The sequence below is a fragment of the Sciurus carolinensis genome, chromosome 17 (genome assembly GCF_902686445.1).
Source record: "Sciurus carolinensis chromosome 17, mSciCar1.2, whole genome shotgun sequence".
NCBI classification, from domain to species: Eukaryota; Metazoa; Chordata; class Mammalia; order Rodentia; family Sciuridae; genus Sciurus; species Sciurus carolinensis.
Genome location: NC_062229.1, coordinates 35,014,578 through 35,037,225, shown reverse-complemented (window position 1 = coordinate 35,037,225; position 22,648 = coordinate 35,014,578). Strand labels below are relative to the sequence as shown.

Below are 22,648 nucleotides of genomic sequence, written 5' to 3'. Positions count from 1 at the left end.
TGTTCAACATCTCTAGTAATAAGAGAAATGCAAATCAAAACCACCCTAAGATTCCATCTCACCCCAATTAGAATGGCGATTATCAAGAATACAAGCAACAACAGGTGTTGGCGAGGATGTGGGGAGAAAGGTACACTCATACATTGCTGGTGGGGCTGCAAATTAGTACAGCCACTCTGGAAAGCAGTGTGGAGACTCCTTAGAAAACTTGGAATGGAACCACCATTTGACCCAGCTATCCCACTCCTTGGCCTATACCCAAAGGACTTAAAATCAGCATATTACAGAGATACAGCCACATCAATGTTCATAGCTGCTCAGTTCACAATAGCCAGATTGTGGAACCAACCTAGATGTCCTTCAATTGATGAATGGATAAAGAAACTGTGGTATATATATACAATGGAATATTACTCGGCCATAAAGAATGACAAAATTATGGCATTTGCAGGCAAATGGATGAAATTGGAGAATATCATGCTAAGTGAGATAAGCCAATCTCAAAAAACCAAAGGAAGAATGATATCGCTAATAAGTGGATGATGACACATAATAGGGGGTGGAAGGGGTTAGTGTTAGGGTTAGAGTTAGGGTTAGGGAGGGGGGCAAGAATGGAGGAAGGAAGGACTGTATAGAGGGAAAAGAGGGGTGGGAGGGGTGGGGGGAAGGGAAAAAAATAACAGAATGAATCAAACAACATTACCCTATGTAAATTTATGATTACACAAATGGTATGCCTTTACGCCATGTACAAACAGAGAAACAACATGTATCCCATTTGTTTACAATTAAAAAAAAAGGTATACTTATTGAGAACCAAGAAATAAAACTGTCTTTGTCTTACCTATTCACCTAGTATTTACATTGTATTAGATGAAATACATAATCTAGAGGTGATTTAAAATATGTGGCAGGATTTGTATAAATCATATACAAATACTGTGACATTTTATATAAAGGACTTGAGCATCTGCAGATTTTAATATCCAAGGGGGTTTCCTGAAATCAGTCCCCTGGAGATAGCCAAGGGCCAAAAATTCAAATTAACTAACAAAAAAATCTGGAATAACCAATTATGTGACAAGGTTGCAGGACACAAGGATAAAAGAGAGTCAAATCACTTCCTTTACAGCTGGCCCTTGGCTATCTCCAGGGGACTGATTTCAGGAAACCCCCTTGGATATTAAAATCTGCAGATGCTCAAGTCCTTTATATAAAATGTCACAGTAATTGTATATGATTTATACAAATCCTGCCACATATTTTAAATCATCTCTAGATTATGTATTTTATCTAATACAATGTAAATACTAGGTGAATAGATGTTATATTTTATTGTTCAGGGAATAATGATAACAGCCTGTACCTGTTCAGTAAAGATACAATTTTTTTCCCAAAAATATTTTGGATAAATATTTCAATAAATATTTCAACCAACTATTTTTGGGTTGAATATGTGGATGCAGAAACCAAGGACACAGAATGACACAAGTAGAATTTGAAAATTTTTTTAAAATACTATTTATATTAGAACCCCACAAAATGAAATACTTAGATATAAATCTAACAAAATATGTATATGAACTATATGAGAAAAGGTTGAAACCAAAGAAGGATGAAATACAGACATACTCCACATTTGTGGACAGGAAGACTCAATACTGTCGAGAAGTTAGTTCTTCCCAACTTGATCTATAAATTTTATGCAAGCTCAGTCAATATCCCAGAAAGTTATTTTGTGGATATAACAAACTGATTCTAAAGTTAAAATGAACAAGCAAAAGACCTAGAATAGCTAACATAATGTGGAAGGAAAGCAACAAAATTGGAAGACGTTTTAGTCAGCTTTTTCACTGTGACCAAAAGACCTGATAAGAACAATTTTAGAGGAGGAAAAGTTTATTTGGCACTCACCATTTCAGAGGTCTCAGTCCACAGATGGCTGACTCCATTGCTCTGGGCCCAAGATGAGGCAGAACATCAGGGCAGAAGGGTGTGGTGGAGGAAAGAAGCTCAGGACATGACAATCAAGAAGCAGTGAGAGAGACTCCTCTACTCACCAGGGACAAACTATATACCCCAAAGGCATGCTCCCCAATGACCAACCTCCTCCAGCCACATCCTACCTGCCACAGCTACCCCCCAGTTAATCCATTTAAGTGGATGAATGAACTGATTAGGTTAAGGCTCTCATAACCCAATCGTTTCACCTCTAAACTTTATTGCATTGTCTCGCACAGGAGCTCTTAGGGGACAGTTTATATCTGAACTATAACAGAAGACTTGCACTACCTAACCTCAAGACTTACTATAAAACTCATAGAATGTAGAAAAAAATCTAGTTGACCTTGGGTTTGGTGATGACCTTTTTTTTAATGACACCCATGATAGAAATAATTAACAGGCTGGACTCAAAACTAAAAACTTGCATTCTGCAAAGATGGTTGATAAGACAAGCCATAGATTAGGACATTTATTTGCAAACAATATATCTGATGAAGACTGCTACCCAAAATGCACAAAGAATTCTTAAAACAGAAAATGAACAAAAATTTTTAAAGAGGCAAATCTACGGATATCTTACCAAAAAAATACTGATAGCAATTAAGCATATGAAAAAATTATCAAAATCATAGGTCATCAGGAAAATTCAAATTGAAATGACTAGATACCATTACGAACCTGTTAGAAAGGTCAAAACCTAAAAAAGTGACAATAACAAATGCTGGAAAAGACAGAGCAACAAAAACCCTCATTCGCAGCTGGTAGGAATGCAAAATGAAACTGGTGTTTTGGAAGATAGTTTGCATTTTCTTACAATATTAAATATCCTCTTTCACAAAAAGACCATGATAATTATAGCCCTTGATATTTAAACAAAGGATATGAAAACTTAGCTCCATTGAAAAAAAAAACAAAAAACCTGACAATATTTTTAGCACTTTTTATTATAACTGCCCAAACTCAGGAGCAACCAAGATGTCTCTCAGTAGGTAAGTAGATAGATAAACTGGTACATCCAGACAACAGGAGAGTATTCAGAACTACAAAGAAATATGCTATGAAGCCATGAAAAGACATATGACCAAAGAAGCCAATCTTATGGTTACATACTACATGATTCCAACTATTGATACTCTGCAGAAGTTAAAACTATGGAGATAGTAAAATGACCAGGGGATAGGGGGAAAGGAGGAATGAACTGGTGAAGCAAAGACTTTTTTAAGACAGTGAAATTATTCCATACGTTAGTATAATAGTAGACAGATATCACTACACATCAATCTAAACTCATAAAATATACAGCATCAGGGGCTGGAGTCGTGGCTCAGTGGTAGAGCACTTGCCTAGCATGTGTGAGGCACTGGGCTCCATCATCAGTACCACATAAAAATAAATAAATAAATAAAGGTTAAAAAAAAAAGTACCTCACATAAAAATATATACATATATATATATATAAAATCAAGGGTATTGCAAATTGTGGTCTTTGGGAGATAATGATTTGTCAATGTAGGTCTGTCAATTATTGAATAATAAACATACAACTCTGGTGGAGTAAATTGAGAACAGGATGCTGTGTATATGAGGGAACTAGAATATATTTAGAAATCCTCTGTGCTTCCATTTTTTCTATGAACTTAAAATTGCCCTAAATATAAAAGTTGGGAAAACATGCAAATTCATTTGGATTTGTTTTTTGGTTTGGTTTTGTTTTTATTATTATTATTTTTTATAATGATGTGTTTTGTTTTCATGTTCTTTTTAAAATTATAATCTAATTTTACTACTGATATTCCTTGCTTAAAGGTTATTAACATATTCAGGCTTTTATTCATCCATTATTCTCTGTGAATTATTACATTATGTCTGTTTAACTTTACTTGTACAAAATAAATAACTGTAATTTCCAAAAAAAAAAAAGAAAGAAAAATAGTAATTTCAATACAATTTTTAAATATGTAATATACACATATATATATATACACACATACATTCATACACAAATATATGTATGCTGCCAATATTTCTTACATCCACATATGCTGCAGAATTTACTCAAATGAAATTCCTGTTAGCTCTGAAAGTAAAAAGTGAATAGATGAACAAATCAACAAAAAGCACATTTACTGGACAATTTTGTTATCAGAAAATAACTGGTACTAAGAAAACTCCAGATGGTTAAGAGAGACAACCAGATATGATAAAATTCATGATAGAACACACTACCACCTATGAAGTAGTCTTACTCTTCTCAACCTCCCCTCCCCAAAAATGTCTGATGCAATCTCTAGATTCAACTATGAATTTGCAGGATATGAAGAGAAAAGAATATGTTGAACCATACCACAGGAAAAGAATCACCAAAATCCAGAATATGGGACTTTTTTGGGGGGTGCTACTAGGTATTGAATCCAAGGGCATCCTACCTCTGAGCTACATTCCCAAACCTTTCTTTAAAATTTTATTTTGAGACAGGGTCTCACTAAGTTGCTGCAGCTGGCCTCAAACTTGCAATCCTACCTCAAACAACCAAGTCATGGGGTTTACAGACATGCATCACCATGCCTGGCATTGAACATGGGAAATTTTACAGGATAAACTACTGGCTTATCCAAAGAATAAAATGTAAGGAATAAAAGTTGAGGTACATAAAGATTTAAAAAGACTTACAAAATATATCAACTTATTGAAACACTGGACTTTACTTGGATCCTGATTCAACCAAACTGCTATAAATACATACATTGCTCACACATACGAAGCAACTGGAAAAGTAAGCTCTGACTAGATAATTGATATTACAGATTTGAAAAAAATAAGGTGTGATGGTGGTATTACTGTTGTGAATAATTTTTTTTCTTGTAGAAATATTTAAACATAAAATGTTAAGACAATTTATATTTACTTCAAACAACTAAGACAATTTATATTTACTTCAGAACAAAGGTAAATAGGCCTGTGTATAACACACAAAACTGGCAATGGGTTGAAAATTGTTAAAGTTGGGTAATGCATACACAAAGGTTCATTATGTTATTCTATTTTAGTATTTATTTTAAATATCAAATACCACAATAGAAAGGGGAAAAATCATTGTAAAGAATCCCCTTGGAGAATAAATTTCATTATGAAAAGAAGAGAATTTAGTTGGAATATCTTCAATAAAATAAACTCTAATAAGTAATAAAGAAAAAGTTTCTGTTACAATAAATATCACATAGATCTCTAGTGATCTAATGCTTTACTACTCAGATATTCTTGATTTTCTTTTTATTTGACTAGGTTTTAAGAGCAGTGACTGATTCTTATACATCTTTGTTACCCAATAACTCATATTATACATTCAATAGTAGATGCTACTTTACAAATATTTACTTAATCAATGGATTAATTTTTTACTAAATTCTTACGCAAGAATCTTCCAAATAATGACTTTTACCACCTTCAAAGGACAGTTACCTAATGATGGTATTTAATTATATTCTAAATAATATATGAATATATAATAAAACTGACCAGAAATAAGAAAATTCCAAGAACTTTGTAAATAGTGCTACTTTATATATATCCTTTCATATCTTTTGAATTTTAAAAATTTGAACCTTCTTAAACAAATAAAATAAAACTTTAAAAACTTGAAGCATTAAATAAATAAATTTAGCAAGACTTACCTAGCAGGGGGGATTCCTCTCTCATAAAGATCAATCCTCACTTTCTCTCCAACATGTTTGTAAATCTCCACTATAGCCAATATTGCAGCATCTCTCACCTGTTAAGGAATTCAGAATTTTTAAAGAAACTTATATATGACACAATAAAATACTTCACCTCAAGGTAACATTACACTAGCAGACCAAATTGAAGCTCCAACTTGGTTTTAATGCCTCTAAACTCCTAGGGAGATTAAAAGATGTCATTAACAGAAAACCAAGAGGATTTGCCAAAAAACCTTTAAAGACAGCTCATTTAAAAATGTTTTTAAAGATTTTATAGAAATCTAAGAAACCTGTGAATAAACATTACTAATTAATTTTCAAGAATTTTATGTGTAATAAATTATTTAAACAAATATCAATAACTAATATAAATTATTATTAATTTATTTTCCTGGAATAAAATTACCTTTCAAGAATGTGGCCTGAACTCAAATAGGTATTTTTACACCAAAAGTTCATAAAAGCCTTATTCTAATAGTTAAAACATAGAAACAACCCAAATATCCATCCACAAATGAATGCATAAACAAAATGTGGTGTGCAAATGTGTATATATTAGAATATTATTAAGACTTAAATAGAAAGGAAATTCTTAAACATATTACAACATAGATGAACCCTGAAGACGTTATGCTAACTGAAATAAGTCCAAACAAAAGGACAGGTATTGCATGATTTTACTTCCATAAGGTACCTAGAATAGTTAACTCCATACAAAAATCAAAATGGTGGTTTGCCAGCAGCTGGAGAACACCAGGAAAAGAATGGAAAGCTGTCTAATGGGTACAAAGTTTCAGTCTGGGAAGATGAAAATGTTCTGCAGATGGATGATGGTGATGGTTGCAAAACAATGTAAATGTATTTAATCACACTGAAATGTGAAATGTACACTTGAATATGATCAGAATGGTAAATTTTATGTTGTACATATTTTACCACAATTAAAAGGAAAAAATAAAAAAGAATTCAAAAGAGAATAAGTTTTTAAAAAACTCTAGTTCCCTCAGCTCACTTGTCAAAAAACAACTGAAAGCTGGATGTGGTGGTGCACACCTGTAGTCCCAGCTTCTAAGGAGACTGAGGAAAGAGAATCACTTGAGCCCAGGAGTATGAGACCAGCCTGGGCAACACAGTAAGACACTGTCTCAAAAAACAAAAAAACAAAACAAAACAAAACACACACAGCAACTGAACAGAACATTCTACAAACCTGTTAAGGGGCAGCTGGGACCTGAAAGAAGGGGAAATCCTACTTAGGGTCATTCATATGCCCAAGCTGTGCCAAAAATATCACAGCTAAGATTCAACTTCAACAGAAGAGAGGAGATCTAGAACATACCCTTATATTAAGCCTATAATAGAGACAGCTAAGAAAAACAAATAATGTACCACTAACACAAATTCTCCCTGTTAAATAAGGTCATAACTACTACAAAAAAATGTTAGGTAAAAAAGTTTTTATATTCAGGAATAAAGAAAGCTGACAACCTGTCCTCACAATTAATATACAGGAGGACTGAAAGGAAACCCAGGATCTTTGTGACTCAAACTCAAAAAACCATCATTAAATTTCATCTATCCTTCCTTAATACTAGCAAAACTACAGACAAACTTAAGCAACATATGTGAATATGTTTTTTTAAAACTAATTTGATATATTTAAAAAGAAGTCAGGTAAAAATCTTGATTTTATGGCCACCCCTCCACCCTCTTTCTTCTTTTTGTAAAATGGAATAAGAGCACAGAAAAGAAAGGGTAGCCAACAGTCAATACTTGAATGTAAATAAAATTTTACCTGAGTATTGGAATCACCAAATAGGATACACAAATGTGGTACCAACTTGCTGATGGCTAGTGGCTGAGCCCCAAAACTAAATATAATTTGAGAAAAAGAGAATTTGGTTTCAATAAAATAGTAAACAAAATATCCTTATGCCTTCTGCTTGTCTATATCAATATGACAATTATGGTAGAGAGGATGGGCACACTATTAAAACATGAAGAATATGAGACACAAGCAAAACATAATTCTAAACAATGTGAAATATGCAAACTTGAATAATCATGACCAGACACTGAAAACTGTCCATGACCCAAAAAAGCAAAATGCTTAACAAATGGCACTTTTAAACCTAGCAACCTCTCCACTACTTGAGAATTCCAAGCATTTGCTTTTGAGTGATTTCTTTTTTTTTTTTTTTGCCTTGGGGTTTCAAATACACAATTCAATGAAATAAGTACATTAAAACATCTTTATTTATGATTATTAATATTTTGATGAGTTCACGGGTTGAAAGCAAATGACAGTAGCATCAAGAACCATAAAAATTGTGTAGACTAGATGCATTTACAAGCTCTAGATGGCAGAAACGACCACAGAGCAGTAAAAGAAAACAAATGAAAGAAACTTTTCAATGGAAAAAGTTGAAAGCTACTACACATTACCTATCATATTGCATAGAATCTGAAAAAAGTCTGTAAGACAAACAAAAGTCCCAGTTTAGACTAGAGTCACAACTCTGTAACATCTATGATATCTATGCTGTCTAGTTACCTAGAAGAGTCTTGTTCAGTGTATGATTTTGGTAGCCACCCACTGTGCTCCAGGAAGCTTAGGGGCAACTGGCAAAAGTGGGATGGAGAGAAATGGCTGTAATGTGTGAAATACCACTGAGTTAAAAACAATTCCAAATTGGATCTAGAACAGAAACAGTTCCTAAGTTATACACCTGTCAGTTCTATGACCATCTCTTTTGAGTGGCTCCTATAAACATATGAAGAAAAATAGAGAAATACTTCTTATCACTGATAATTTAAAAATTAACAACATGAATAACATACATAAAAAAATTAATAATAAAGCTATTAATTTTTGTGCTGGAAATTAATGAATAATTATTTATAATTTATTCCCATAACTTTCCCTAACCTTGTGAAATGGATTTTTGTTTTTGAGAAATGAAAAACAGGTTGCTTTTAGTAATCATAAAACTTACGTGTTCAAGGTTTCAATAAGACATAGACACACTCCTTCTCGAGATCGAAAATTCTTGTGCTTAAAACCAGAAGCCAACTGTTCCCAAACATACTATTTGAAAGAAGAGTAAACATGTAAAATGAAAAATTAAATTATCCATGATATAATATTTTAACACTTCCCAACCTTATTATCAGCTTTACTGTGTCACTGAATTTTTTCATCAGACTGTTTACTTCTCCACTACAGAGCAACCCTTATCCAAAATGCTTGGGACCATAAGTGTCTCAAGTTTAGGATTTTTTCAGATCTTGGAATATTTGCATTTACCCAAGATATCTTGGGGATGGGACCCAAATGTAAATCCAAAACTCCTTTATGTTTCACATACACTTTATATTCAGAACCAGAAGATAATTTTATACAATATTTTTAGTGCACTGTGTTTGGAGTAGGACCTGTCACATAAGGTCAGGTGTGGAATTTTCCATTTCTGAAGTCATGTCAATGCTCAAAAAGTTTTAGACTTTTGAAGCATTTTGGATTTTGGATTTTGGGTTAGGGAAACTTAATCTTTACTTAGAATTTTTCTAGGCCAAATTTATACTGCAGCTGTTTCTACCCATTTTTAGTGTCTTAATCATATTTTTAGTTTTTATTTACATATAATTTTTAACTTTTTTCAATTATTATCAGAAAAAACATGCTTAGTATCTAAAAACTTAGCATTTCCAAATGACTTCTTGTAAGCTTTAAAACATTCAATAAAAATGCTACCATTTTAAGTCCAGTAGTCCAGCAAGCATTTAAGAGGTCCACCATTGCCTAGCAACTACTACAGACTGTCACATGGAATATGCTTTTTCAAGATTTTATAATTAAGTCTTTTCTACTTTTAATCCTGGATCCACATACAAAAACATTTCAGGGCAAGTCATTTTATGGTTACCTAATTTATGTAAGTTTAATTATGAAGAAAATATAAACATACAAATATTGCAAAGCAATATTTTCAGTTTGGCATAATGAGAAATTCAGCTTTATTTCTTCCAAACAAAGAGCCAAACATGCCAATTAATCTTTCTTCCACATTCAGAAACACTTTTACCATCTATCAAATTCACACACATACACACACACTTTTTTTTCCGGATTCAATATTCTTTCTGGAGTCTGTATTCAGTTTTATTAATATATATTCTCTCTCAGTGCCAAATTTTCAAGAAGATAAATTTTTAAAAATCTAAAATAGGAGCTAGGTGCAGTGTCATGTATTTATAATTCCAGCAACTCAGGAGGCTAATGCAGGAGGATCCCAAGTTCAAGGCCAGCCAGGGCAACTTAGCTAGACCCTGTTTCCAAATAAAAGCAAAAGGTCTGGAGATGCAGGTCAATGGTAGAGTACCCCTTTGAATAACCTGACTCAGACAACACCATCTCTGGAATTCTACTCAATAAAATGTGATCTATTGCAGTGTCACCAATAGAAATATAATATATATGTGAACACAAGGATGTTCCTTATGGTATACTTTGTAATAACTGAAAGCCAACAACTTAAAATACAAATCAATAAATACAAAACAAAGAATATCCATCAAACTATAAAGTTTTAATTCTGAGGTTTAAAATATCTGAAACAGTAGTTTACTTTTAACAATTCAGAATTGGATTTTTTTAATAAAACATATTATAATTTTAAGTTGCATTTTAAGTATCACATAATATCACTGTACATATTATATATTCTGATTTTTTTTCTACTTGAGCTACTCTCTCCACCTCTGTAAGTTAATATATTTTTACTCTCCTTTCAAAATACCTCCATGCCTTGGTTTAGATGTGGTTTGTCGCCTGAGGGTTCATGTGTTAGAGGCTTGATCTTTAGTGACAGTATTGAGATGGTGGGACTCTTAAGAGGTGGGGCCTAACAGGATATCAAAAAGACTGATCACTCTCCCATATTCTTGGATTTGTCTCACCATGTGGTAATGCAGCTAGGGATGCCTACACCAGAGCCTGTGTTATGTTGTTTGGACTTTCAGTCTCCAAAACTATGAGCTAAATAAATCTATATATTAGTATCCAGCTCCAGGTATTTTCTTATAGTAATAGAAAACAAATAAATACATTACATAAAGTCAAATTATTTCTACTAAATTCATAATACGCAGGTTGCTATTATAGAATATATGGCTTTATATAATTAATAACCACTTATTAAAACAATTTCTTCCTGTCTCTGGAAGAATTAGAGAAGTAACATAATATTCAGTAGTTCTCAAAATAAGCTTTCTCACTAAACATTTTATAATTTACAAACCAGGAAATCCTAAAGTATAACATAAAACAGTTTCTGTCAAATAACTTACATCTATGAATTAGGTTTTTTTAAAAGCATAAAGAGTAGAAGAAAAGGAAAAATAAAAAACCAAAAATTAAATCTTGATACTGCACCTTAAATTTCAATTTCTTTACAGCAATAACATCAATTCACTGCCTAAAATTTCAGTTTTCATGCCTCTTACAGCTTTACTAACTTGCTCTGATTACCACTGAGCTTTACAGATACTCTGTCATGAATCAGGAAATCAGAATTTTAAAATGTAAGCCTACCATGGGTGGTGCAACTTGATCCATTAACTTCAATATCAGAGCCTGAGCTTCATCTCGAACTCTGTCTTTGGCATCTCCCAATCTGTCTATTAAAGCTACAATAACTAAAGAGAGGGAAGGGAAGAAAAGAGTAAATATTTACAACTCATCTCCATCATAAACTATATTTTACAAACCACAAATAGCAATCATTTCCATAAATAAAGAGTTGTGAAGTAAAGAAGTTGTTTTAAGTTCTTTATTCATGAAAATAAAAAATATCTGAAAGCAAGGTTAAACAGGGTATTACAATATGGCATTCATTTTTGATGATGGTCAAACAACAAGTAAAACTAAATATAATTATATTTAGAGATATGTATAAATGGTTGAACTCTACAGATAGGCAAGGGAATGTTTCTTCCCAAAATCATGACAGGGGTGACCTCTGGAAGAGAGGGAGAAGGTATCATCAGGAAATGCAGAGAGGAAAAGTCTAAAGTATTGCCAGAGTTCTAGCTTCTTAACTCAGAAATGATTTTATAACTTTCCTTTAAATTGTACATGTTTGCTATGCAGGCTTCTCATGTATGACATATTCCACAAGTGACAGAAGCAAAAAGCCTAGGCCTATGGGGTTGAGGTTTTTCTCTACCAAACCCTAGACTTTGACACTATTCCTCTATTAGAAGCAAAGGCAAGTTAATGTCAATTCTGGGAGAGTTTTCAGGATCAAGGGTTTTGTAACTATACATTGACAATGTACCACAAAGAAATTACATCCTAAATGGGAGGGCAGGAGACAAGAGAGGTAGAATTCAGAAGGAACAGGTTCTCAAATCAGATTATAGAGCAAAAATCTCAGTCAAAATTAACTTCTATATTTCCTTAAATTACCACTGCCATTTAGTGTCATTTTACTAGAAGTGTGACCCTGAACACATTTTTGTCTATTTCATCACAAAATGTGGGTAGCAATACTACCGCAGAGAGGTTATTGAAAATTAAAAGATAAAATGAAAACAGCTCAGAGAATGTACAGTACAGAGTACTATCTATAACATGTCACCTACTATCACTATTATCATTCTCCTTGTTCAAATACAGAGAACACTTCTTTTGTTTCTCTTTTATCATTACATCTATATGTCCCTTCTTTCTCAAAGGTACTGTAGGCCCAAGTCTAGTTTAAACAAGGGAAGTAGGAAATTAAGTGAAGAAGGAGTATTTCCTACCTTATTTATAGGTAGATGTAATTAAATGTGCATGTAATTTGATGCCAATATATTTGTCTACACTGCAATAAGCAAAACTGATGTAACAGGGTTCAATGACACTTGAGGTAAAACAAGTTTCATTCTTTTTGGAAGGAAATGACTTGAGTAGAGTCCAACTATACCAAATGGGGTATCATCCAAAAATCTTAAGCTTAATCAAGGAAATGACTGTGTAAGGAAATAAAGTCCTCACCATAAAAACAATAAGCCTAATCACAAGGTCAGTGGGAACAATTTAAATCTTTCTCATCCTACTTGGATGTATTATTAAAACTAATAATGTCTGTAAGATTGGCTTTTATGACACTATGGTTCTAATAGCTTCTGATGGCAGAAGACAATAATATCTAAATATTAGATATTATATAATAATATCTCAATTAATCTTTGCAACAATCCTAAGAAACAGAAAGCCCATTTCATAAAGAAGGCCCAGAGGGATTAAACAGCTTGCCCCAAGTCACATAAATGGCAAGTAGTGAAACCAGGATTCAAATGGTTTCACTAGACAATATGAGGTCCCACTCATAACGACCAACCTCCATTAACTTGCTATTTGAAGTGTTTCAGTATACGTGCATTTTCATATGTTAACAAACATATAAGAGATATGGAAAAAATAAACTTTATTCCTGAGTTTAACTCAGGAATTTAACTCAGCAATTAACTCCAAAAGAAAACCTCAAATGTTGGCTCAAAAAGGGGTCATTTTTCCAAATTAGAAATAATGTGAGGTTAATCTTACATATATGTAAAGTTCTCAGGCTTAGGAGTAAAAAGTAGGCATTAAAAAATGGTGGCAAATCAATAAATGGGCTAAGGAACTAAGCAGACACTTCACAGAATAAGATACACAATCGATTAACAAATGTATGAAAAAATGTTCAACATATCTAATAATTAGAGAAATGAAAATCAAAACTACCCTAAGATTCATCTCATTCCAATTAGAATGGCTATTATCAAGAATACAAGCAACAACAGGTGTTGTCGAGGATGTGGGGAAAAAGGCACACTCATACATTGCTGGTGGGATTGCAAATTGGTGCAGTCACTCTGGAAAGCAGTATGGAGATTACTTAGAAAACTTCGGATGGAACTACCATTTGACCCAGCTACCCCACTTCTTGTCCTATACCCAAAGGACTTAAAATCAGCATACTAAAGTGATACAGTCACATCAATGTTCATAGCAGCTCAATTCACAATAGCTAGATTATGGAACCAACCTAGATGCCCTTCAACAGATGAATGGATAAAGAAATCATGGTATATATACACAATGGAATATTACTCAGCCATAAAGAAGAGTAAAACTATGGCATCTGTAGGTAAGTCGATGGAGTTGGAGATTATCATGCTAAGCAAGATAAGCCAATCCCCAAAACCAAAGGCCAAATGTTTTCTCTGATAAGTGGATACTGATACATAACAGGGGAAGGAGGGGAGTGGAGGAACTCTGGATTGTGCAGAAGGAATGAGGGGATGGGAGGGGAGTGGGTAGGGGGGTGGAAAAGATGGTGGAATGAGACTGGCATCATCACCCTATGTACATGCATGATTACATGAATGGCGTGACTCTACATCGTGTACAATCATAGAAACGAAAAGTTGTACCCCATTTGTGTACAATGTATCAAAATGCAGTCTGTAAAAATAAATTTAAAAAACAAAAAAAATAAGGTCCAGGGCTGGGGTTGTGGCTCAGTGGTAGAGCACTCACCTAGCATGTGTGAGGCACTGGGTTCAATTCTCAGTACCACATTAAATAAAGGTAAAGGTCCATTAACAACAACAAAAAATAAAAATTAAAAAAAAAAATAAAGGTTCAATGACAACTAAAAAAGTATTTTTAAAAAAATGGTGGCAAGTTAGGCTTACAAATATTTCTATTATACCAAATCAATCCTCAAGTAAAAACAGGTTAAGTTTCATTAAGAGCAATGAAGGTCCCTCAAAGTGAAAACAATATTGACTAACAGTAAATGGACAGAAAAGGTAGATTAAAGGAAAAATCCATACCTTTTAAAAGTTCATGAATGGGCATGTGGCATCTAGTTGGGCAAACACTCTCCCAAAAAAGCAACTGCATGTGATTATTAAATAGTTAAGGGTATAAAAACACAGAGTTAAAAAAAAATTGGGGGTGAGATGAGGTCAATCTTAAAAGCTCCCAGATACTGAAATCTGAAGTACATTTCTAGAAGGGAAAGAAAAGAACCACAGAGAAGAAGAAAGGATTTCATAAAGCAGTAACAGCACAACAGAAGCATAAACAAGGTAAGCTACACCTAAAAAGAGCAAGAAAGTTTCTGCTAAGTTAAGGTACAGAGAGAATGCTTCCTGAATATTATGAAGAAAACAATTACAGAGATGGAGAAAAGACATAGATAGTGAAAGAAGTGGATCAACAAGGACAATATAACAAAAGTTCTGAAAGGAGGACAGTGTTAAGAGTCATTTCAATAACTAGAACTCTAAACCCATTATTGCTCCTTCCTCAATATAAGCAGTCAGTGTATCTAACCCCACTGGCCTTCCTGGTTGCTGAAAACCAAGTAAGATACATAATACCCAGAATTACTCTCAAATTTAAAATGCTCTCTGTAACAATTAATAACAGGGCAGAGATTACACATACAAATGCCTATAGTCATGGAGACACATGACATGCCAAAACTGAGCCAGTTTAAGTACAATATTCCATTCTTACTATACGAAAGCCAGCATTCTCAGTTATAAGAAGACAACATGACTTATGAATTAGAAAGCTCATGACCCAGACAAAAAGTAAGCTACGACACAGCTTACATGTCAGAATGGAAGAATGACACATTAGCCAGTTTCTCAAAGTCAGAAATATGAATTTTTATGTAAAACTTCCCAATTTTAAATGCTTATTCAAACATTTTAAGAAAATACAAAGGCAAGTAAAATATGTTTTCAGAGTATAGTTTTTACCATCCACTACACAGTTTTAAGCAGAACATTGACAGAAAAAATCTTTTCAGAAGATAAGAATATAAAAGAAGGGCTGAAATAAAAATATGATTAAGAGTGAATACTGGGGGGTGGGAAGGGTTAGTGTTAGGGTTAGGGTTAGGGAGAAGGGCAAGAATGGAGGAAGGAAGGACTGTACAGAGGGAAAAGGGGGTGGAAGGGGTGGGGGGGGAAGGGAAAAAATAACAGAATGAATCAAACAACATTACCCTATGTAAATTTATGATTACACAAATGGTATGCCTTTACTCCATGTACAAACAGAGAAACAACATGTATCCCATTTGTTTACAATAATAAAAAAAAAAAAAAAAAAAAAAAAGGAAAAAAAAAAAGAGTGAATACTGGGCTGGGAATATAGCTCAGTTGTGAGGCAAGCACAAGGCCCCGGGTTCAATCCCCAGCACTGCCAAAAAAAAAAAAAAAGAGTGAATACTACAGAGAAACCCATTATATGCTTATGTTGAGAGGACAGCTAGGAAAAAGAAAAAAAAAAGAAAGAAATAAGACCTAACTGGATTTGGTGGCATACCAAACATAATAAAAAAGATGAACCAAGATATTTGAAAGTAAGTGTGATGATAAACTTACATATGAAGCATGAACTGAATCCACAAAAGAAATCACTAACATTCAAGTTATGAGGCTATGTAATTACACCAAATTCACTCATATAGTATTCATTTTAAAAGGCACATTTTAGAAATGTGACTCAGGTGACTCAGGTTTAGAAAATAAGTTAGAGGAAACTTTGTAAGTAGAACTACAATACAAAGAAAAGGTTTGTACTATCAAATTATAGTACATAGCAAAACAGCAAACACAAAGTAAGTGCCAAAGTACAGTCAGCAGCTCAGGACCAGCCTACGAACTTTAATAAAGAAATTGAGGGGCTGGGGTTGCAGCTCAGTGGTAGAGCGCTTGCCTAGCACCTGTAAGGCACCAGGTTCAATTCTCAACACCACATAAAAATAAATAAATAAAATAAAGACATTGTGTCCCTCTACAACTAAAAAATAAATAAATAAATAAAAAATTGAGAATGTTGGTGAGCGTGGTGGTTTGGCACATGACTACAACCCCAGCAGCTTGGGAAATTGAGGCAGGAGGATGAGAATTCAAAGCTAGTCTCAGCAAAAGCAAGGTGCTAAGCCAATCGGTGAAACACTGTCTCTAAATAATAAAGACAAAATAGGGCTGGGGATGTGGCTCAGTGGTCAAGTGCCTCTGAGTCCAATCCCCAGTACCGCCCCACCTCAAAAAAAAAAAGAAATCAAGAGTGTTTAGGAAATGTTTTTAAAGCTTTCTAACCCAACTGATTTTGTTTGCTGAATCTAATAATAAAACACTGAGTTCAGTTCAGGAATTCAGAATACAGTGGTACATGCCTATAATTCCAACTACTCAGAAGGCTAAGGCAGGAAGACTGCAAGTTTGAAAACAGCTTCAGCAACTTAACAAGACCCTGTCTCAAACTTAAAAAATAAAAAGGGCTGGGGATGTAGTTCAGAGGTAGAAGGTCTCTAGATTCAATACCTAGTACCACCAAAAAAAAAAAAAAAAAAAAAAAAAAAAATCAGGGAGACCTAGGTTCATTCCCCAGCATCAAAACCAAACCAAAAAAACAAAAGTCTTTGAGGTACTGGGGAACAAAACTGACCAAACTATATTGTTCTATTGTGTGCATGTACAAATATGTAATAATGAATTTCACTATTATGTATGATTATGTACCAATACAAAATGAGACTTTCATTTTTTTCATCTAATTTTTTTTTTTTTTTGGTGTGTGTGTGTGTGTGTGTGTGTGTGTTGCTGCGGATTGAGCCCAGGGCCTTGTGCATGCAGGACATGTACTCTACCAACTGAGCTATGTTCCCAGCCCTGTAATTTAATTTTGTTATATTCTATAAAATACTGATCCGAACAGGTTGGCAATGAAAGAACTGATCATTCCCCATAGACTATAAGCTATATTATAAACTTCAGTAAAAGATACAATAAAAAATCTGAAAATATGACATAAAAAATCTATTAATAGTACTTAACAATTCTTTTGTTTCATTTTTTGTTTCTTAGGGTTATTTGCTTTTTCCTCAAAGGGGATATAATTATTTAAATAGGTCAAAATCTTAGGGTAAACTAAAATACTAAGTAGCAGTTCCTTAGGTTATACAAAACTATGTTTTTTTAATTTACAAAGAACTAATTCTGTTCAAAAACTAGGAGAAAAAAGTTACTATGTCAAACTCTACAAAGATTTTTAAATAAAGTTAACTTACCCATTGCTACATAGGATTTAAATCGTGTTGATAATCTGTCCACAAAGGCACTTAAAATTTCCAATCCCATTAATGATACCTACAGACAGAAAGAAGTTTTAATAAATATAAATTATTGATGCACATCAGTGTATATTTTTTGACATACAGAAATCTTCATAGATTACCAAGTTGTTAAAAACCGAGACTGAGGTATTCAGAGGTAAAAAGTCATGAGGCTGAAGTACCCTATTCCCAAATGGTTCAATAATAATTTATTAATAATCAGGAAGATAGTAATAAAGCATTTGGCAAAAAAAAAAAAATGCTAAAAACTGGAAATTAGGTGAAGGTTATACAGGAATTCAGAATATACTTACAACTTTAACTTTGAAATATTTCCTAAATGAAAGTTAAAAATTCAAAAGAGTACCTTTAATTACAAAGGAATTTCAGCCTCAGCCTAGAATGTAGAAACTGGAAAAACAACACACCCACTCCAACAACAAAAAGTCAAGTAATCTACAAAAGCATAAGTGTTCTGCAGAATAACCAGCTAATCTTAGGAAAAAAAAAAAAGACAACAAGAGCACAAGCAGGTCACATGTCACAGAAGACAGAAGGAAAATAAAGCTGCAATACAAGTAAGAAAAATCCAACCATATTTAACACATTGTTAATAAATGAGTGAGGCTAGAATGAAAATACAGAATCTCTGGTAGTTACACACACAAGAGTTTGTACCCACTTGGAGTATCTAGTTAACACCCACTTGGAAGTTTTCTCCACAAACCTCCACCCTCATAATTAAGACTGAGGGCTGGCAGGGAGATTGGATAAAGTATTTCTTGGTGTACAGGTCTGGGGGAAGGGAGAAGCTGCATTTACAAGAAAGGGGCTAATGCTGCCAATACCCTTGTCCTATAAGAAAGAAAAGTTTAAAATACTGAGGTAAGGGTATCAAACATTGTTATCCTAAGGGCACACGAAAAACAAACTTCCCAGGCACTACACCATGGCGCATGCCTGTGTTCCCAAGCAACTCTGGAGGCCGAGGCAGGAAAACTGCCACCACATCTGCAATCTTGGCAACTAAGGCAAGACTGTTTCAAAATTGAAAAATAAAACTGAAAAGGGCTGGAGGTGTAGCACCTCTGGGTTCAATCCTCAGCACCACCAACAACAACCAAACCTACTTCTGTTGAAGAAAGGAAAAATACAAAAAAGCCTTTCAACTCGGGTCTGTAAATTAGTACAACCCCTATGGAAATCAGTACTCAAGTTTCTCAAAAGACTAGGAATGGAATCAGTGTGTGACCTCTGCTATACAACTCCTCAGTATTTTATCCTCAAGAATTAAAGTCAGCATACCACTGCCATACAAACATACCCAAACTATGGAACCAGCCTAGGTGTTCATCAACTGATGAATAGATAAAGAAAATGTGATATATATAAACAAAGGAGCTTTATTCAGCCATAAAGAAGAATGAAATTATGTCATCTGCAGAAAAAAAATGGATGGAACTTGAGACCACATGTTAATAAGCCAAACTCAGAAGGTCAAGGGTTGTATATTTTCTCTCATATGTAGAAGCTAGAGAGAGAAAAGAAAGGTGTGTGTGTGGGATCTCATGAAAATCACCGTGATCCCCAAGGAATAGAGCCAGCCTCATATGGACTAAGACCTCTGAAACCATGAGCCCTCAAATAAACTATAAATTTCAGCTATTCAGGATGCTAAGGCAGTAGGATCACAAGTTCAAGGCCAGGCTTGGTAATTTAGCAAAAGATCCTGTCTCAAAAAAAGGTCTGGGGATGCAGTTCAGTGGTAGAGTGCTTGCCTAGTTTGCATGAAGCCCTGGATTCAATCCATAGCAACACACACACACAAGCCAAGTTTCTTCATACCAGCACTCAACAAATGGGGTTTGAAATATATTAAACTAGTACCATTTACAAATTCAGAACCCACAAAATACTTTAGACCTGTCCTTTTTTTTTTTTTTTGGTACCAAGGATTGAACCCAAGGGCGCTTAACCACTGAGCCACATCCTCAGTCTTTTTTTATGTTTTATTTGAGACAGGGTCTCTCTAAGTTGCTTAGGACCTCACCAAAAGGCTGGCCTTGAACTTTCGATCCTCCTGCCTCAGATTCCTGAGCAACTGGAATTACAGGCATATGCCACCATGCCTGGACCCTTAGGATATAAACATAATAATGTCCAAAGGCTAAATGCTAAAATTACAAAATGATAATGAAAGAGATATAAGTTGAATTAAATTAAATGGATAGATATACCAAGTTCATGGGCTGTAGGACTCATTATTAAGATTTCAAACTTCAGCCGGGTGCAGTGGCTCCCACCTGAAATCCTAGCAGCTTGGGAAGCTGAGGCAGGAAGGTTGGAATTGAAAGCCAACCTCAGCAACTTAGTGAAGCCCTAAGCAACTCAGCAAAACCCTGTCTTTAATTAAAATATTAAAAAGGGCTGGGGATGTGGTTCAATGATTTAGCACTCCTGGGTTCAATCCCCAGTACCTCCTCACAAAAAAAAAAAAAAGATTTCAAATTCAAAAAAAAAAAAAAAGAGAGAGAGAGACAAAACGTTTAGAAATCAAAAAAAAAAAAAGAAAGATTTCAAACTCCATGAATTATTTTATAGAGTGAATACAATCCCAATCAAATTCCCAACAGAATTTGTTGCAGAAATTGACAAGCTAATCTTGGGGAAGGGGGAGATATAAATATATAAATTACACACATACATATACAAAAAAGGTTCATGGATTAGAATGCCCATACAAATACTGAATAAGAAAAACAAAGTCAAATTACCTGATTTTAAGACTCAATAAAGTTAGAGTAATTAAGACAGTGTGGTATTAATAGAAGGATAGACAAAGATTAATGTAACAGAAAAGTGAGTACAAAATAGAATCATGTAGTCAACTGATAACCAACAACTGTGCAATGGCAATTCCATGAAGAAAAATCTTTCAACAAATGATATTAAAGTCAGACAATCACATGCAAAAAACACTGAACCTCAACTTAAACATCACATCAGTTACAAAAAATGGATCAAGAAACATAAATGTAACATTTACAACTACTTTTCTTTGGAAATGAAATAAAATAAATGAACCTAAATATTATTCAGTTAGCAGTTTAACCACACAAGACTATTTTAAGTGACTTTGAAATATAGTAATTTGACTTTATCTTTCCACTGAGATATGCACTATAAAAAAAAAACTATGCAAAAAGAAAACTTAGTTATTTTTAGAAATATTGGTGCTAATAAAAAGAGGTACACACAAAAGATAGGTAGAAGTTAAGTGAAAGTTGTAGTCCTGAATCTGAACTGGAAACAACAGTATGAACTCATGAAGTATTTTCTTCCTTCCTTCCTCCTCTGTGTCCCTTTCTTCTTTCCTTCCTTTCCTTCTCATAGTACTGGGGATTAAACCCAAGGATGCTCTATCACTGAACCTCAGATCTACACCCTTTTTTAAATTTTTATTTTGAGACAGTGTCTTGCTAAATTGCTAAGGCTGGCCTTGAACCTGCAATCCTCTTGTTTTAAGCTTCTCTAGTCACTGTGATTATAGGCCTACACCACCTATATGTGGCTTCATGATATAGTTTTCTTTAAAATAAAATCTACTCTGCCCACTAGGAAAAAAATCTTAAAAACAATGACTAAACCAAGTAACAATAAGTACCACTAGCACCACATCATAGTTTCCAGACAGTTTCCCACTAAAAGGAAACAGCTTCTGGAGAAGTGGTTCATTCTAGGGCTGGAGTAGGAAACATGACAACATCTTGTGATACTACAGAACAAAGATGCTATCAAAGAAAACTAAGACCATGTCAAGGTAGGGCAGTTTGAATATCAAAAAGAAACGAATACATTGTTTTGAAATACATCAGATATGTTTAAATACAAGAGCTCATAATGATAGCAAAAACAAAAACAGGGCTGGGACTGGGGCTGCGGTTCAGCAGTGGAGTGCTTGCCTCACATGCATGAGGCCCTGGGTTTGATCCTCAGCACCACATTAAAATAAATAAATAAGATAAAGGTATTGTATCCATCTACAACTAACTAACTAAATAAATAAATAAATAAACAGTTCAAACAACACTGAAGGACAGTGGGGGGAAAAATCACATTTTCACAATTAGTAAATAAAAGGAAAGAATCACATAAACAATTCTTCCATTCTATATAAACTATACCACTAGGTAACCAAATAGTTGTAAATGGGAAAAATTTGTCTTTATAAAAGAATTAAACATTAATGGTTCCTAACATCACAAAACAGAGATTCAGACCTTATGTACTTCCTGATGGATAGAGAGCATTATCCATGAAATAGTGTTTTTATAATTTTTAAATTTTATTATCTTTTATTTGTTCTCATTAATTATACATGACTAGAATGAATTCTGACACATCATACATAAATGAAATATAACTTCTCCTCTTTCTGGTTGTATATGATGCAGATTAACACTGAATGTGTAGTCATATATGCACATAGGGTCCTATGAAATAGTCTTAATTTTTTTAAAAAAACTGACTTTGATTAAGCTTTAGATCCAACAAGTTACCAGTATATAGGAAATACAGGGGCGGGGGGGAGGTTAAACATCATTACAAGAATGAAATCAGCAAAAATTCAGACTATTGGAAACTCCACCACAAATAAAATCCAAGAACTTTTAAAAACATAGAGTACTGAAAGGAAAACAGATTGATAAGTACTTAATGGATATGTTAACTCTGGCAGCAGAATAATGGTCT

The 22,648-nt window shown here is 33.8% G+C and overlaps 1 protein-coding gene across 47 annotated transcripts in view; it reads right to left on the bottom strand.

Annotated features, from left to right (window-relative positions):
- Clasp2 (cytoplasmic linker associated protein 2) overlaps nucleotides 1-22,648 on the bottom strand; it is a 192,781-nt gene that overhangs the window by 160,574 nt on the left and 9,559 nt on the right. For all 47 annotated transcript variants that reach the window (XM_047530792.1, XM_047530773.1, XM_047530780.1 and 44 more), the window contains exons 2-6: nucleotides 17,852-17,930; nucleotides 11,314-11,417; nucleotides 8,717-8,808; nucleotides 7,516-7,591; nucleotides 5,676-5,773 (exon numbers count right to left, since the gene is read on the bottom strand). In XM_047530792.1, coding sequence (XP_047386748.1) covers nucleotides 5,676-5,773; nucleotides 7,516-7,591; nucleotides 8,717-8,808; nucleotides 11,314-11,417; nucleotides 17,852-17,930 — 449 coding nt within the window. The remainder of the gene's footprint in view (nucleotides 1-5,675; nucleotides 5,774-7,515; nucleotides 7,592-8,716; nucleotides 8,809-11,313; nucleotides 11,418-17,851; nucleotides 17,931-22,648) is intronic.